At 32.3% G+C, this 18,410-nt stretch overlaps 1 protein-coding gene and 1 long non-coding RNA gene across 4 annotated transcripts; one reads left to right on the forward strand and one right to left on the reverse strand.

Moving 5' to 3' along the window:
- Positions 1 to 878: 878 nt before the first annotated feature.
- Positions 879 to 17,284, forward strand: LOC126763859 (maternal effect protein oskar). Its single transcript, XM_050481624.1, has 5 exons — positions 879 to 1,370; positions 2,101 to 2,617; positions 4,813 to 5,225; positions 15,862 to 16,240; positions 16,308 to 17,284. The coding sequence occupies exons 1-5, from the start codon at positions 1,250 to 1,252 to the stop codon at positions 16,408 to 16,410; spliced, it is 1,533 nt and encodes a 510-aa protein (XP_050337581.1). The 5' UTR covers positions 879 to 1,249; the 3' UTR covers positions 16,411 to 17,284.
- On the reverse strand, positions 9,558 to 10,626 carry LOC126764483 (uncharacterized). Of its 3 annotated transcripts, none has more exons than XR_007668013.1 (4): positions 10,428 to 10,626; positions 10,267 to 10,348; positions 10,077 to 10,209; positions 9,558 to 10,002 (listed from the first exon to the last, which is right to left on the reverse strand). It is a non-coding gene; the product is annotated as an uncharacterized LOC126764483 (long non-coding RNA). The 3 variants fall into 3 exon arrangements; XR_007668014.1 differs by having other exon boundaries at positions 10,267 to 10,376; XR_007668012.1 differs by having other exon boundaries at positions 10,267 to 10,626.
- Positions 17,285 to 18,410: the final 1,126 nt, after the last annotated feature.

The following is an 18,410-nucleotide window of genomic DNA, read 5'->3' on the forward strand; positions in this document are numbered from 1 at the left end:
ACCAAAAAGTGAGTGATGCCACAAGCATTGTTTAATTTTGCTACTGATTTACATATGTACACGCAAGTATGCTGTGCTACCATTATCGAAAAATTTAATGTTTCTTATTCGTTGGCAAGTTATTGAATATTTCATTTAAGTTATGGCTTAATCAATGAATAAATTATTCTTACAATCTTGATAGTTTCGATATTCATACATATGTAACTCTGAATTTATTTCGATTATTCGACGAAACTGTTAACTATAACATGTTTAGAGTGTCTAAAAAAAGAATAAATAAAAAGTTTGTGTTGAAATTGCATATTACGCAATTTTCCAAAATGTTTTAAATGGATATAGCACAGATAAGAAACTACATTAGAAAGCAAGTTTCATAACTTACTAAAATTGAATGTGTACATCAAAGTTGGTAATGATAATTCAATTCTGCTTGATCAGAGAAATTAAAAAGCACAACAACTAACGAAACTTACATACATATGTACATAAGTATGTGCATAACACATAGAGTAAAACATACTGAGATGTTTGTTGTGTATAAAATTAAAAATGCGTTTACAATATTTGAAATGAAAGAGCAGTACTTGATCTCAGCATAAAACACTAGAGACCAATCAAAATGAGAACAAGAGCAATAGGTTGTAAATTATTGGTACCCCATTATTCATTGAAGAAGCGAAAACAACCGTTTCGAGAATGAGAGCAATGGGTTGTACATTTTTGTCTCCATATCAACCATTCAAAAAACAAAAACAACCGTTAAGACTCTCAATACCAGCATTAGGAATCTGTAGTGAAGAATCAATCAAAGCCAATTCACGTTTTTGTTATCTTTTACCTATGTACATACATACATACATCATGAGTCCATGAATCTGCTAAGTAAAAGTATTTGCATTGTGATTCGAGAAGTTACCAACTACGGGAAGCGCGCTTTACCACGTGGTTCATCCAAAGAATTTTCTCTAGTATTAAGAGGAACATATACGATTTCTATTTGGGGTTCTCAGTTTTAATCACGACTACAAGTTTTAACATTAAAATATTGTGAATATTTTTATGCGCAAAAATTTACGGAAAAGAGTTCGAAATTTCAATAAAACACACAATAACGAAATCCAAAAAACCCAGCGGAACTGAATATTTTCACATTATAAGCAATATTTTGTCTTCTACTTTTATATCAAGTGCCGCTTCGTCGGTTATTTATGCAGATTTCTACAACAGCTGTAATTATCAGGCGATTATGACAATTATGCATGAAGCTTTCCTAGAATTGCGAAGCGCGTTTCCTGATTTGGACGCAGAGGTGCGGAGCATATTGCTTACGCGCTCTCAGGATGGGGCAACTATCTCCGATATAAAGGGTAAGTAATTTAAATTTTTATTTTCACGTTTTTCTATTAAAACATCTCATTGAACTTAAGTGTATATTGAGTTTACCAAGGAGAAGGAAACGTCGGAGACCCAATAAAGTTCTTATACATATAACTACTCATACTTATAACTGATCAGCTGATAGCTGAGTCGGTTTGTTCATGTCTGCTTATTTGTCGGACCACTGTTACATAAACTGAACGGTCACAATCATGAAATCCTACACGGAATATCATTTCAAGTCAAAACCAAGTCCTTGCGTGGAAAACGTTATAATTTGAGAAAATATCTCCACGAAATTTTGCATGGATTGTTGTCCAAAGCAACGGTACATTCATCGAAGAAATTGTTTAATGCATGCTGCTATAGCATATATAATAGCCTCCATAAAAACTGACCGATCAAAATCTAGTTCTTGTGTGGAAACTTTTTTATTTGTGAAGAGTATTATACATACCTTAAGTCCAACCGAAGTTAACGTTTTATATCTATACTTTTAAGAGGTAAAATACAGAATTTTGAACTAACCATTAAAATTATTCAGTAAGAATTGTATGGTAAGATATTTCAAAACGCAAAAATTTGTGTTTTTGGATTTCGTAAATCAGTTAAGTTTTAGTGTACTCTCTTTGTGCCGAAAAGTTATTGTCGTTTTCTCATACGGCTTAACAGTTTTATTCTCGTTTAAAAGCTGTACTTATTTATTTATTTAATTTCTAGATGATTATAGGAAAACTACTGGTATAGTGTTTCCAATATTTCAAAACATTACCGAGTTCCTTCTCTCAATACCGTTTGTTACTGCATTTTGTAATGAAAATGGAAAGCTCATTTTTAATGTCCAACCTTCAGCAAGAACAAAGCACATCTATGATTTAGTACAACAACAAAAACCTCAACATCAACTTCAAACTCAAAAACACCAACAATTTGTTCAATATAATAACCAAAACCGAGTCGAACCTTTTGTAAACAATATTTCATCTAAGGAAAACGAACGTGATGAATTTTGGTACCGCAACAATAAACAGATTGATTACCAAAAAAATAACGAATATACTAATAAGAAAAACATTGATAATAATGAAATCAGCGAATCGGCAAATATTGATGTAGTAAAAACAAAGGTGGGTCTTGAAAATTTAACATCGTTGCAAACTAACGCTCATAAAGGTGTTTCCAATTACACTGAAGAAACGGGAAGCAATAATTATTATCAAGACAACTGTAATCATCTGTAAGTATGATTCATTCATATTTTCCTATATATATATAAGTACACAATATATAATCATACACATTATATTGTAAAATATATGAAATTGTTCGATAAAAGGATGAACACGGTTTATGTAGCCTGAATTGATTAATCTACCATTTGTGGGGAGCAAACGATTGACAGTTTAGATGTCCTTAACAAGGTTCAACTGGATTACACTCGGTTAGGCCATAAATCCTGACGACCGTCATTTGTCAAAGTTGTGGAAGGGTAGACGGTGTTGGAAAACCTTGGCACTTTCTCCCTAATAGCCCAACTAACTCGCTATCCTAAGGTCGAAACATCTCGGTGTTTAATAAGATTGTGATGGGTTCAATTTGTGCATATTGACACATATTATTATCTTACATGTATATAAAAATGAAACGCCTTTTTTGTATATCCGCGCATTTCGCCCAAACCACAGCACGGAAAGACGTGAAAATTTGCACGGGGATATCTTTAGTCCGGGAGAAGGTCCTAACTGCGGCCTTTTTCTGCAAAATCACCCTCGATTTCGCAATTTATGTCTATATTTATAACCCAAGAACGGCTGAGCCGATTTGGCTGAAAATTGAAGATGAGTTAGCTTGGAACCTCGGGACGGGCATAGGCTACTTTCTATCAGTTTATGTTAAAAGTCACAACAATTCATAAATATAAGAAATTATATTTCAAAATATAAGAATGTGTCCAATATTCATGTCCGAATCTTTTGAACATTTTTTTCTTTAAAAATACAAAATAAAATCACACAGCTATTGGCAGGGTACAGAATTTTTTGTTTACATACACATATGTATATATGTACATATATGAATTATAGTGATAGTTGTAACTTAATAAGAAAAGGTTAAATCATAATTTGAGATGAGTGCATAATAGCTGACAAATATTCCTATGTTTTCTTACGTGTAGTATCTGGGTTTTAACAGTCGATTTTGCAATTACATTCGATGAATGTTAAACAAAACATTAACATATGATTAGATAGGGGGCGTGAGAAGCGCCCTCTTCTGCTCTACTCCTGCGGTGTTATTCACTATAAAAAGAAGCATATATGTACATGTATGTGTATGTGTGAGACTGTGAAGATGTTGTTACATCATACATATTTATGTACTATTCCTTAAGGGACGGTCTCAGTGTTTTTTTTTAATGTTGGAATTAACAAATCAGTCCGATTTTTTTATAAATAAATACGTTCATGACGAATACAAAATAATTTTTTTATGTTTATTTAGTGGGTGTACAATAGTTAAATAATTGGTTAAAATGACACATAATAAAAGAAAAGGTCCTGTAGAAGTCTGCGATTGCGGCCCCAATTTTGGTCTAAAGAAAAAATGTCAAAAAAAGTATTAAGCTGTAGAAAAGTCGCTATCGCACTATGGAAGCTTTTTTGTTTTTTTAATTTGACGAAATAGCGGAAGTTTGAACAAAAACCATCGAATTTTGACCTTTTTTCGACAGTTTTTCGTAGACAAAAATAGTAAGATTTAAAAAAAAAAAGCTTCCACAGCGCGATATCAAATTACGTTAAAAATTTTTTTCCAAATTGGAACTAAATATCTTCAAAACTCTTCCCCTACGCTATATTCCCCACTCTGTTCCCTTTCTACAAGAAACGCTGTAGCGACAACAAAAATGCAACAAAAAATATATTTCTCGAAAATTTCACACTGACACCATCCTTAAGTGATTTGCGAAGTCAACAAAATATGTAGATTACCAAGTTAACTATTCCATTAAATTGCTATCACGGTAAATGATATCCTTGACAACAAGGAACGAGCGGAGCCGCTGGCTTATACTAGTTATATTTAAAAAATTTTGAGAGCACTATAAGAAGTAAGTTATCGCGAAAGGATTTCCCAAGTCAGACAAAGCGTTATAGACTAAGCTGAAATACTTATACATACTTATAAAAGTGTTTTGTCAATAAAGAATAGAATTGAAAACACTAAAAAGTCATTGTACCAATTATGCTGTATACGTGTGCTTTCTTGTGCGTTATTGAAAACGTTCTTTTTCAATCATCGGCAGGAAAAGTTATTAAAATGATGTAAATAATCGCATATTCAGTTTAGTTACCTGTATAGTGTTACACCTTAAATAAAAAATATGTTTACTGTACCGAGTTTAACTAATCAGATCCACGAATTTTTTGCTAGTTTCAACAGATTATGCAATCAACCAAAAATGGCATCACAGAATCTTGGACACAACTTCAATAACATTCATTATTCAAATCAAAATAATCGAATAACGAAACAACAATCTACATATTCACAAGCAAAAACAATAAGTCAAACATCTCAATTTAGATCAATTCAACAGCAGAACTATTTGAATACGAATAAACTGGAGAAGAAGCCTAATCCATACAAAGAATCTATGGCTAAATACATACCTCCAAGTACGAGTCGACCCATCTCACCATCGTGTACCAAGAGTAGTCGATATAATGATTCGATCTATACGACAGATTCCGACTATGAGGCACACCTCTTGGACTTCCCCTTGTTGGGCGATGATTTTTTTTTGTTTTTGGCGCGAATGGAATTAAGATGCAAATTCAAAAAATGTAAGTTTAACACAAATTATGGCCCAATTACACGTCTGAATTGTTATACTAGTATACGTAATAGTCGGTCGGACTCCGATATTGTGCGTTCATTAATACTATTACGAGTATAATAAGCTAAAGCCTTATATACTATTTATATGTACTTTTATAAGCTTTTTATAGTCTTTAACAAACGAAATCAACCCACTTTATAATTTGAAGTTATTATAACTTTTTTGCTTTCTTCTGTTATCAAAATAAATTATTATAATTATTTTATCGAATACATGTGAACGTTGTTGATATATGTATCATCTAAAAGATTGGATATGAAATTAAGATGTTTTTTTTATTATACGCTTAGATAAAGTTAAATGTAAGACATAAACCTCGCTAAGATAACCGAATTATTGACCAAGATATCTATTATGAAAGACAGAAAAAAAGAGGACGAGGAAATCTTTTGAAAGGTGACGTTATATAACAAATAGCAATCGTGGAGTTTAAGCTTCCTCATATATTCTGATATAATATTTTCAATTCAGCGTATTAATATATTTCATATCACCTCAGTCAATTCACTCACAAAAATATGATTTGAACGAAGTTCCGTAAATTCAAGCATATTTCTGAATATAACAAGTAAGGAAGGACTAAGTGTAGATGTTACCGAACATTTCATACCCTTGCAACTTACCATGGTCAATTCTGGGGAAACATTTTCAGATACAAAACTTGATTTTAAAAATGCTGCGAAAGAATTCAACATTTATTGTTCGACGAAATCGTGAATGGATTACAATTAAACTTGTATATTATTAACTTATAAAATATTATAGGTCATAGACTAAACTAGTTTTATAACTATATTTTACTTCCCATCAGCGAAAATTATATTAAAACCATCCCCAAATTAGATATGTGAGATAAAATCGCCCGAAGAGGCTAAATTTAATATACTTACATATGTATGTAAGTATTAATTTGATGTGAAAAACGTCAACCAGAGGATCGAAATCTATCATATTAGGGATATGAGGCTTGGACCAAGGTTTAAATCAAATCCAATCATATTAAGCTAAACTATATAAGTTTTAAGAAAACTTATCCATTTAATTTCACTAAAACATCACATATTTTGATCATTCTAAACTGTTTAAGGATAGGTGGGAAATCGGAAGTCAGAAAAGATCTGGGCTGATTGCACAAACTTTTGACATTACTCAGGTATACTTGATATATACTCATATTTTCAAACAATTTTATAAGTTTATAACTCATACACTTCATATTCGGCATAAGATTTATTAAAATAACGAAGATCATTAAATATAATTCGTAGGAGATTGGGTAATTCGTGAACCAAAACTACAAATTTCGGCATTATACTACTGTGATCAAATTGAAAGATATAATTTTTTAATTTATATTTTTGTCTCACAACTAATGGTTACATTTTGATTTTTATTTTTCTCTTACAAAATTAGAATTATTTCATAAATTTTATTTATTGCTCGCTAATAATAGTTATGCGGTGAGTTTTAATCAACTCTTACGCAATAAAAGTTGAAAGGTAAGCTTTTTCTTTTGCCTTGACAAATAATACTCTCACGTTGAAATAACTCTTATTTTGTAAGCTAAAAATAATATCAAAATATAATATAAACATAATATATAATATAAATATAATATTTTATTAGGAAAGAGAAATCAAAATTTAAAAGTTTTTGACATACATATGTACATATTTGTGTACTCCTTAAAATAACCAAAAATTTCTATTACTACATTACAGAATTACATTTAGGTACAAAATTGTATCCATAAAAACTATAAACTATTAAAGATAAGTAAATTATATATGTAAATACATATATAAAAGAAAGATACACTATTTATAACTAAGAACGGCTGAACCGATTTGGCTGAAAATTGGTGAGGAGGTAGATTAGAACCAGGGGATGGACATGGGATATTTGCTTGTTAAAAGTCAATACAATTCATGAATATAAAAAAAATTGTAAAAACCATTTGAACATTTCATTACTTAAACAAAGTTCAACTATTATTATTCAGCATAATTTCAATCCACCTCAATTATGCAACGGCGCACTTTTGGGGAAATATTATTGAAGCAACCATTTTGACTGCAAAATTTAATGGAGAAATGATCTCCTTGCCTCTTGTTGAATTAAATTGAATTTGAAAATGTTTATAATTAAAAAGTATAAATATTATTGTTATTATATATAACAAATCGAAGATAATTTGTATCAAACATTTTCCAATTCGGAAGTAACCCGCGGTGTTATTTTTACAAATTTTGTTCATTAAAACATTTCACTGTATTGAATAATTTATAATTAATGTAAACAGTACCTTAGCTTAATGGTGTTTTGTGGGCGTGGCAGTGGTCCGATTACGCTAACCGATTATATCAACCTTTACGATGGCGAGGAATATGTTTACAAAGTTTCATTAATGTTTACTCAAGTTACAGCTTGTTCAGACGGACGGACATAACTCTATATCTAAGGCGATTAGTTTTAGGTGATCCAATCAACCGTTAGGGGATCAAAACTAGTATACTCTGTAGCAACGTGTTGCAAGATTCTCCTTTTTCTGGCGTAGAAACCGCTTACGCGTTTATAGCCGAGTTAATAACAACGCGCCAGTCGTTTCTTCTCTTCGCAAGGTGGCGCCAATTGGAGATTCCAAGTGAAGCCTCTTCCTCTGCTTACCCCGGCGGGTACTGCGTCGAATACTTTCAGAGCTGGAGTGTTTTCGTTCATTCGGACGACATAACCTCTGTCTGTCTTTTAATTCCTTGAACCATGTCAATGTCGTCATACATCTCATAATTATCATTTCATCGATCGGTTTCAACTTGATAGAATTTGAAAAAGTTAATAATTTTAAAAGTAATGGCTGTTTATGTTGATCTAGATTCAACCAAAGCTGGAGCTGGAGCGTTTTCGTCCATTCGGACAATATTCGGCCAGCATATGATATCAATATCATCGGCATACGCCAGCAGCTGTACACTCTTATAGAAGATATTACCTTCTCTATTTAGTTCTGAAGCTGGAACTATTTTATCCAGTAGCAGGTTGAAGAAGTCGCACGATAGGGAATCGCCTTGTCTGAAACCTCGTTTGGTATCGAACGGCTCGAAGAGGTCCTTTCCGATTCTGACGGAGCTTTTCGTGTTGCTCAACGTTAGCTTACACAGCCGTATTAGTTTTACGGGGATACCAAATTCAGACATCGCGGCATAAAGGTTGCTCCTTTTCGTGCTGTCGAAAGCAGCTTTGAAATCAACGAAGAGGTGGTGTGTGTCGATTCTTCTTTCACGGGTCTTTTCCAAGATTTGGCGCATGGTGAATATCTGGTCAGTTGTTGATTTTCCAGGTCTAAAGCCACACTGATAAGGTCCAATCAGCTTGTTGACGGTGGGCTTTAATCTTTCACACAATACGCTCGATAGAACCTTATATGCGATGTTGAGGAGGCTAATCCCACGGTAGTTGGCGCAGATTGTGGGGTCTCCTTTTTTATGGATTGGGCATAGCACAACTTAAATTCCAATCATTGGGCATGCTTTCGTCCGACCATATTTTACAAAGAAGCTGATGCATGCTCCCTATCAGTTCTTCGCCGCCGTGTTTGAATAGCTCGGCCGGCAATCCATCGGTAAATAGAAATAATAAAATCTATTTAAAACTTACCTTCGTCAACAATTTAACGACGTAATATGTCTTTATGTAAAATGACAGCTAAAACAGGGTTGCAATTATACTTTTACGTGACATTGCATTCAAATATACATAGGTTTTGGTCTGACATATTTTACAGCCATTGCAAATAATTTTCTGCGTGTATTCGTTGTTGTGCCGGTGCACCAAGAGGAAATATATGCAATTCTTGCACCGTGCAAGGGTTTTGCAAGACCAAGAGAATACCCCTTATATATTTTTCCGACTAACGACACTTTATGGACGGGGCAATATTCTAATGTTGCCCATATGCAATACCAATCTTCTTAAAGTACCAATGAAATAGTGTATCAAGTTAAATTAATTCCCCTATTACGCACATATATAATTGTGCGAGTACACCTTCATACAAAAACATGAATATCATCAAAAGTTAACTTAAATATAAGTGAATATTAATAAAAGATATCAATATAAGGAAATATTTTATAGTGAACATTTACCTACATATTCATTTAATGGTATTTTCGTTGTATTATTTAATTTTGTCTCTTTGCTGTGTTTGTTTCAACTATACACATTTATGCAAATAAAAATATTGAATATTTTGTGACCAACTATCAATTTATTTTCTTATTTAATTTTCTTTTTTTGCTGTACATATGTATTTTCAATTAAGTTTTTATTTAAGGAACGAATCCTAAAATACATTCTAGCTCTGAAAAACAATTATTTTACTTTGGTACAATTTACAAAATTACTTAAATCTAAGTGCTTCTGGACGTAATTTGTACATATACATATGCAAATCAGTACCATTTAAGTCGTCAAATACTGCTTGCAAGCCTCTCATATGCTCCATCATATGGTTTTGAGAGTCCTCCTTCAGATAGGTGATCCACCCAAGTATAAGACGAACAGTTCTTTGAATTGGCACAAATTTCGGGGTTGTCTTTACCAAGTTTGTGGCAGATGTACTCTGCCAAATTTTCAAGCTCGTCGTTGTTGAGAATCTTCAAGTCATCATTTTTTTCAATTGGGTCAGAATAGATCAACTGACACACGTTGAAAAATATTGCCTGCAAAAATGTAATAAACATACATACGTGCGTATAAATAAATGGAATAAATTGTTAGTTAAGATTATTATTACAATTAGGATAAGAAACAGTGGTTTAAACAAGACTCCATCCTTTTCTGCCGTTCATTAGCCTCTGCAGGAGTTAATCTGGTTAACGTGAGAAAAGCGCTAGGTAGCAACTTCGTTAGACTCCGCGAACTTAAACCTGCAAGAGTGTTTGGTTATAAAAGTAAAATTATTGTAATCAAAATGCTATAATTACCCATTTCAAACTGCAAATTTCTTTCACATTCAAAGGCGCGGGCGAATAATAAGTCAACCGTGACGTCAGCAAGAACAGCTGACTGAAAGCAAACATGCGCATTGCGCAATCTTGTTTCTATCATTCTTGGTAATGCTTGATATTTTTGATGATACACATACCGATAACGTTTTGATATACGACCGCTATTTTTGTTGTTTACAGTAACTTGAAATATATGTACATCTCGGCAAATAAATAAAATTAAATTAAATTAAAACAGGGAACATTTGCGAACAATTATTTTTGAACTTAACTTAGTTTTTTGCAATGAGGCTCCATCAAGGGCCTGGGCTTATCGAGGTTATGATGAAATCAATCGATGTGGTAGATCACCTCGGGATGGATTTCGTAAAGGTCGTCCAAAATCAGTTATTGATTCTGTGGACTCGATTCCGATTACTTTGGCGGTCAAGAAAAAAAACGGATTTCGGTATGAATGGGGTATGTACGGTTAGAGGAGCTCCAGAGGAGGAATATGCAAAAATAGTGTTGCTAACACTTATATTTTTTAAAATATTCCCGATTAAAAATTCAAAAATTTGTATTAATATACACTCTAAACATTGAAATAAGTTAACATTTCACTTTTATTTACTTATATTTTAGCTTAATTTAAAAATCACTTAGCGCACTCATCGTTGAAAAGGTTAGATTGTTTGCATTTATGAAGAAAACGAGCGTTGCTACATCTTAAACACCAAATATGTAGGATTTTCAACGATTTTTCTTTGTTTGTATTTTCGAGTGTTGTTATTTTTCTTAAAGAAAGTATATTCGCGTGATTCTTCTTTCTATATTAACCACAAGTATAATAAAAAATACTTTCCAACATTTTTCAAGCTATAATTGTGTTGTTAACCACTTTTCCATTACATACGAGTATGTATATAGTATATGTGGGCAAAATCAATTATGTAGACAAGATTAATTATATTTAACAAATTAATAATGTGGTTTATTAAACAAAACTATTGATTTCAAGAATACAAAGAAAAAACGATTTATATTAAAATTAAGTCTCGCAGATCTTCTTCTTCTTCTTCTGCCTTTACTGTGCTGCCATATCGTTTCATTCCCACATATATATAATATGTGATTAAATTTAATAAGCACAAATAAGTAAAACTCTATAATAATATATTATAAATTATAAAATTTACATCATATAGGTTTAAATGAAGTACTTTCGCGTAGTACTCCTTTTTGCGTAGGCTGCCTTCGGCCGCGCTTTAAAAAAATACCCCTGGTCGAGCCAATACCTGGGGTAACCTAAGTATTTTATTACGTAATAAAAAATCCATATGCATGGAAAGATTGTTTATACTCATTTAAATTTGAAATAAAATTTACAGACACACTTGTTTTTATTAGAACTAAGATTGCTAAATAAAGAAGTTATATCGGAAATAGAGAAATTCAGCGAATTGCTCATATTTGCTTATTATCACATGGCAGGGCCCATTTCCTCAGTGTAAAAAGTGATTTTTAAAATATAGATTTCTTGTTTATAAAACCTGCAAAAAGTGTAAATTGTGAATTTGTTTAAATGTTTACAGTTTAATTAAATGAATTTGAAGTAAAAAATGTGCATACAGTGTGTTAAATGTGGTAAAATAGCTTGTTGAAATGTTCGAATTTTGGGAATTTTTGAACTTTCAATTATATCTCGTAAACTAAGCGTTTGCGGTACCTATTACCCTGTGTATATATTTTATAATCAGGAGGACTTCCTCTTTCCAATCGGAATTGTACCATTCTGTGCACAAACTAACATTGCCACATCGTCATGTAACCTATCTTGAGAGGCTATTGTAGGTTTAATGGCACCAGCATATATTCAATATTGCATGGACATTTCACTGTAAAGAACTTTTTTGACGTTGGATCTTACACAATTTCTCGATCGCTCAAAAAAGGCTCGTGCACTTCTAAGCAAATAATTGCGTGCTTTTTCGAAACAACTGGATATATTGCAACCATAAAACTAGAACAAAGCGGAACCTGAAATTCTGAGTGATAATAATAATTTGCTTGTCATTTGTCTTTCAAGAAATCAGATGTGTGCGAACTCGCACACATCGACTAAATAACTACATTTTTGTGTACTCAAAACATCAATTTGATGAGTCATCCACCGTATAGTCCTGCCTTGGGGGACCGAATGACTTCTTTTTATTCCGAAGAAAGAAGTGCCGTTCGATACGTTCAGAATACATGTTTGGAGATACCTCAATCAGAGTAGCAGAAATTGGTTCGAACGGTAATTAAAATTTGTTTTCATTCTCTAATCCCGAAACATAAAAGGCAGCTTACGTGTTATAGAAGGAGAAATCAAAAAAATGTTCCAGAACAGTTGTCTAACTTATTATCGAGTATGAATAAATTGAACATCTTTAAAGAAAATGTGTGTACTTTATTTTTTATTTATTTACGAACGTTTATAATTGAAAATTTACCAAAATTGATCCTCAAAGAAATCGTTGCTTTTTAAACACTCTATTTTTGAAGTAATATACAATACATATTCTTATCACTTTTTTTTGTGAAATATTTTCATAAGAATTTACATAGTCTATTGATGGTTTATAATGATTAAAATAATATTTATATGTAATATGTGTCAATATCAATTATACCAAAAATAACTATTTTAAATTCTAATGAACGTCATTGTTTTTCATTTCTTTACATTTCATTTTACGATTTCTGCCAAATCGTTTGAACAGCGCTTCCAAAAATTTTAAACTGAGGTTTGTTACACAGAATACAGGCTGTGATAATTGTTAGAAAAAAATTGCACTATTCGGCCATGTTGTCATGTAACACTTTTGAGTTGAGAAAAAAAAAGCATAAAAAGAATATAAATTGCCAACAAAAGGTTAAATACTCTTGTTAATTAGTGAAATAAAATTAATTTAAGTATTAGTTTTAAGTGAACATTTATAGTGAACTAATAGAATAACGTTGCATCTATTTATTTCGGCACGACTGACATTATACAAAAATTTTGTTTTAGGTTTTCTAATTTTTATAATGTAAAATGAAAATAATAATTTCAAAATAAAGGAAAGCAAATCTCACAATAACATTAATAGTTTCAGGAACTGTGGGCGAAATTAGGTAATTGCCTTTTATATTTCGGATTTTGGCAACCCCACTTTTCAATGACGACTCACAACTTTATCGTAAAATTTGTCATTTTTGATGTTTACGTACTCAGAATGTTTTGACATATGAGCAATTTTTTTGTTGTTTACAGTTACTTAACATATTTATTTTCGCGCAATTATTTTTTACAACTTTTGATAGGTAGGTAATCTCAGCAAAACCGATCATCTTAATTAAATTTTTGATGACAACATGACAGGTGATAATGAATCGTGGATTTATACATGTGAGCCCAAAAGTTAGCAACAGTCGACTGTATGGATGTTTCAAAATGAGTCGAATCCAACAAAAGCTGTTCGCTCACGAAGCACGTCCAAGAAATGTTTGCCTGCTTTTGTGAAAAAACTGGACTTCGTCGCAACCATACCACAAGAACATCGCAGAAAAAACGCATGTAAAACTGTATAGATCTTAATGGAGTATTCTCAAGTTTTGAGAAACATTAAAGCGTTTTTCGATTATTAATATTTGTTTGCGTTCTCTAATCCTGAAATATAAAAGGCAACCTACATAGGTATATACAGAATTGATTTTATATCAACAAAATCAATTTAGAGTATAATAGTTTTGTTAGCATAAAACTTATAGTTATAGATATAGGCACGTGACATTCTTCTGACAGTCCTATGCAAAAAATCCAACTACAACCACGCCTACTTCCCATAAAATATATATTAGTCAATGTGTTTTGGATGACTTTATACTGCATATATCGGCCAATATGTGAGCCATCTCAATGAAAATGAAAGAGTGTGTTTTACTCATAAGAGTATATTTATGTGCCTATGACGAATAAAATCGGGCGGAAACTTGACTTAGCCCATATAAGGGGATATTCTCATGTAATCATTTCGAAAAATCGATTTTTTTTTTTATTTTGACAGTAAAACCTATTGAAAACATTTGAAAGTATGTGAAACCCAAGGAACATTTTATTAGTATGTGGCATTTTAATAGTATAGATACAATCATGCCGATACTACCCCCAACACTTATATACTTCATATAATGATTTTCGTTTTTCAAAAACCTTATGAAGAATAAGTCGGTCAGTGTGTGAATTGTATATCACGTATAAAGTTATGTGGTTTACCTCTGAATACAAACCAATTCCTTACATAGTATGAACTTTATGATAATATAAAGAGTTTCGATACTCTGGTTGACATTTTCCACATTCACTCAATATATTAAATTTAGCCTCTTCGGTCGAGTTAATATCTCATACATATGAACGAATTTCTTTGCTTTGATTCTTACAAGTTGCAAGAGATTAAAATGTTCGGTGGCACCCGAACTTAGCCCTTCCTTAGATTTTTTAATTTATATTACATTACTAGCTTTTTACCCGCGGATTCGCCTGCAGTGGAGCCATAAAATAAGTATGAGAGATAAATGGTAAGGGTATAATAATAGAAATGAGTCAATATGGTAACTAAATTTTATTGCTTGGCTGAGATCAACAATTTTTAAAAAATACTACAGACAATGAAGTTGCAAAACCTTAAAATATGCGTATTGAAATGCAACAACAAATGTTAAAATATATTTCACCGTAACTAAAATAAATAATTCTGAATTTTAACAATTTAAAAAAATAAAATACAAAGTATTAATCTAGGACATTTTTTGTAGACAATGTTATAAGTTTTCCCGTCGGGTGCAAATATGTGTAAATTCCGGGCATTAGATACACGTGAACAGGCTACATAAAGTTGACCATGAGAGAAGCATGGGTTTTCTAAATGCACTCCTGCTACCTGTAATGTTTGTCCTTGTGCCTTGTTTATAGTAACAGCAAAGCTAAGCTTGACGGGAAGCTAAACCCTTTTAAATTGGAATGGAAGCTCAGTAGGAATAATCCGAGGTATTATGACACTATTTCCCTTACCGACACCTGTTAAAATAGTAGCACCAAATATGTTCTGTCAGAATTTTTTTTATTCGAAGCTTTGTTCCATTACATAGCCGAGAAGCATCTAGATTTCGCATAAGCATTACTGGTACATTGAGTTTCAATTGAAGATTATGTGACGGTGCACCCGATAGTTCAAGTGAATTTAAACACTCCCGTATCTATAATGTATCCATTGATAAATATCCCTTCACTTCTCCTTGAACCTCGTTTAAAATGTCAGTGTTCATGGTTGAAACTTCCTTACTGTAATGTTAGATGGCGTTGAAGTAGCTAAATTTGACGATTTTTGACAAATTTTTTATCTTTCTTAAAATTTTATTTTAATATAAAGTACCCTATTTTACTTCTAATACCTTCAGGAGTATATGAACAAAGTTTCATAATGATCGGTTAAGTAGTTTTTGCGTGAAAGCGTAACAAACAAACTTACATTCGCATTTATAATGTTAATATGGTATGATTTTTAGATGACAAAATACTGCAAAGTGGGCTTTGTGTATCCGGACAAACTATTTGCGGTGCAATTAAAAGAGTTCGACAATTAGAAGGTCAGTGTAAGAGTATTATCGTTAACATTGGATCTGTGGATATAATGAAAGGTCGGCCTTTGGTGCAAATAGAACATGATTTTCGCGAGCTCATCAACTTAATGTTCAAAAAGGGATTTACACCAATTCTAACGACACTGGCTCCCCTTGCCAATTTTGCACACGATGAAATTACTAAAACTAAATTGGAGCGCTTCAACAATTTCATAAAAAAAGAAGGTGAATTCTTATTAGTTATGGACATATGGGCATGCTTAGTAAATGAAAGAGGCCACATCCTATTCGACTGTTTTCAGAAGTAAGTAACTACCAATGCAACCAAAAAAATTAGCGTTTCTAATATATATACAACATTGTTTCTTCAGCGAACCAAGAATAGTAACTGGTACCTCAGAGCCGTACGTGTTTTGGAACAAAATTGGTCGACAACGAGTTTTGCAATTAATAGAATCTCAACTGGAGTATTAATATTTTATATCTGATTTGAAATTGAAAATTTTTGAGTTATCTATAAATTTTAACCATGAATTGTGTATTGCATTATTAATTGTTTTAAAATGTGTTACTGTTTATATAGAAACGTTATTGATTATTAATATTATAGGTGCGTCAATTTTTGTTAGATATAACCTAAATTTATTTCTTTCAATGTAATTATTTTATAGCAATATATATTTGTTCATTTGTATAGCATATACTCGTATCAAACGTTGTAAAGCCAACAAAACCTGTATTCGTTTTTTTTTGTTTTTGGAAACAAATACAGTTTTTTGACGCGCTTTAAAAATTTTATTCAGATATATATCAGTGCACAATATATATTGGTGAATAAGATTTTTGAAGAATGATATTCCAACAATAAACCGTTATTGTGAAAATGTAACAATTTAGCTTCTACAAAATCAATACCGGTGTTGATTTGTCGACAGTTGTAGAAGCTGAAACATTTTCCACATAATAACATTTGTAAGTATTTTATTTAAGTTTAAATATTGTATGATTTGAATGTGATTGATTAATTGATTAGGAAAATATGAACGAGCTACAACATTTTATTAACTTTAAGGTAATAATAATATGCCAAACAACTGCACTCCAATCTCTTTACACAACTGCTTGTCTGAAAATGTAAATTTGTCGTTATGTAATTGCACTTTAAGCGCAATACAAATATGTAAGCTGATTAGTAAATATAATAAAATAAGTATATTTCTAAGTAAATGTATTTATTCAATGTACGATGTACTTTAGAGCTAAGTGTCTCGAGATTATATAATTACAATAACTGAAACTCAATTAAATAAAATAAAAAACTGTAATAAAAATAATACTAAGACAATAATTATAATGTTGTTACTACAAGGAGAGCGAAATGTTTTAAAATTGTCTTCTTCTTTAGTGGCTTAGACACCGCTTATGCCGTTTCTTCTTTTCGCCAATTGGAAATTCCAAGCGAAGCCAGACCTTTCTCTACCTGGTCTTTCCAATGGTATGGAGGTCTTCCTCTTTCTCTGCTTCTTCCGGCGAGTATTGCGTCGAATCCTTTCAGAGCTGGAGTGGTTTTGTCCATACGTACGACATGACTTAGCCAGCGTAGCCGCTGTCTCTAACATCGACTCAGACCGCTATCGTCTTGCAGTCGAAATACGCACCCGCCTCTGTGCAGCAAAAAACGCACGTCCATAAACACAAGGAAGGTTCAACGTCGAGAGGCTGTAATCACAACAGACAGCCGAACGATTTTCTGCTCGGTATAAAGGAACTGTCAGGCCGCATTCAAAGCTCGTACTGTTGCAAATGAAACCATTGGTTTTCGGAAAAGGAAAAGAACAGGTGGTATGATGATGAGTACCATATCGCAGTAGATAGAAAAAAAACTGTCTCGCAGCGTTATAAACGACGGCAATACGTGCGGGTGGGGCAGACACCGAAAGCTGAATATGGAAGCGAGACACATTTGCAGACAGAAAAAGAGAGAGGCCGAAATGCGTGAGTATGAAGAGCTTGACCAGCTGGCGGACAGGGGGCTAACTAAAAGAAGATTTCAAGATCGCAGCATACTTTTTTAGAACCTCCAGAGGTGAGAGAAGGGAACTCTTCTCCAGCCAGCATGGCAGTGAAAGCATAACACCAGGAGATGGTGAACCTGATTCCCTCAGGGTTATTCCAGACTATTAAGTATCCTTTTATAAAAATCAAGCTTATTCACAAATTCCTTTGCAGTTCTTAAAAATAAAACCACGATTGTAATATAAGAGAAGAAAAGCAATCTGATCTTTTATTTCAACAGAGAAAATTAAAATAGATTATTGCAACACAAAATCTATGTATTATTGGCGCAGTCGGCAAACCGAATATAGCAAAGAAATTCTTTTTTCTTTTGAGCTAAGGATAATATTCTTTGGATTTGACCAAAAATCCAATATAGAATATTAAAACAAATAAAGTTTGAGAGAAAGAAAGAATTG

The sequence above is a fragment of the Bactrocera neohumeralis genome, chromosome 2 (genome assembly GCF_024586455.1).
Source record: "Bactrocera neohumeralis isolate Rockhampton chromosome 2, APGP_CSIRO_Bneo_wtdbg2-racon-allhic-juicebox.fasta_v2, whole genome shotgun sequence".
Lineage (NCBI taxonomy): Eukaryota > Metazoa > Arthropoda > Insecta > Diptera > Tephritidae > Bactrocera > Bactrocera neohumeralis.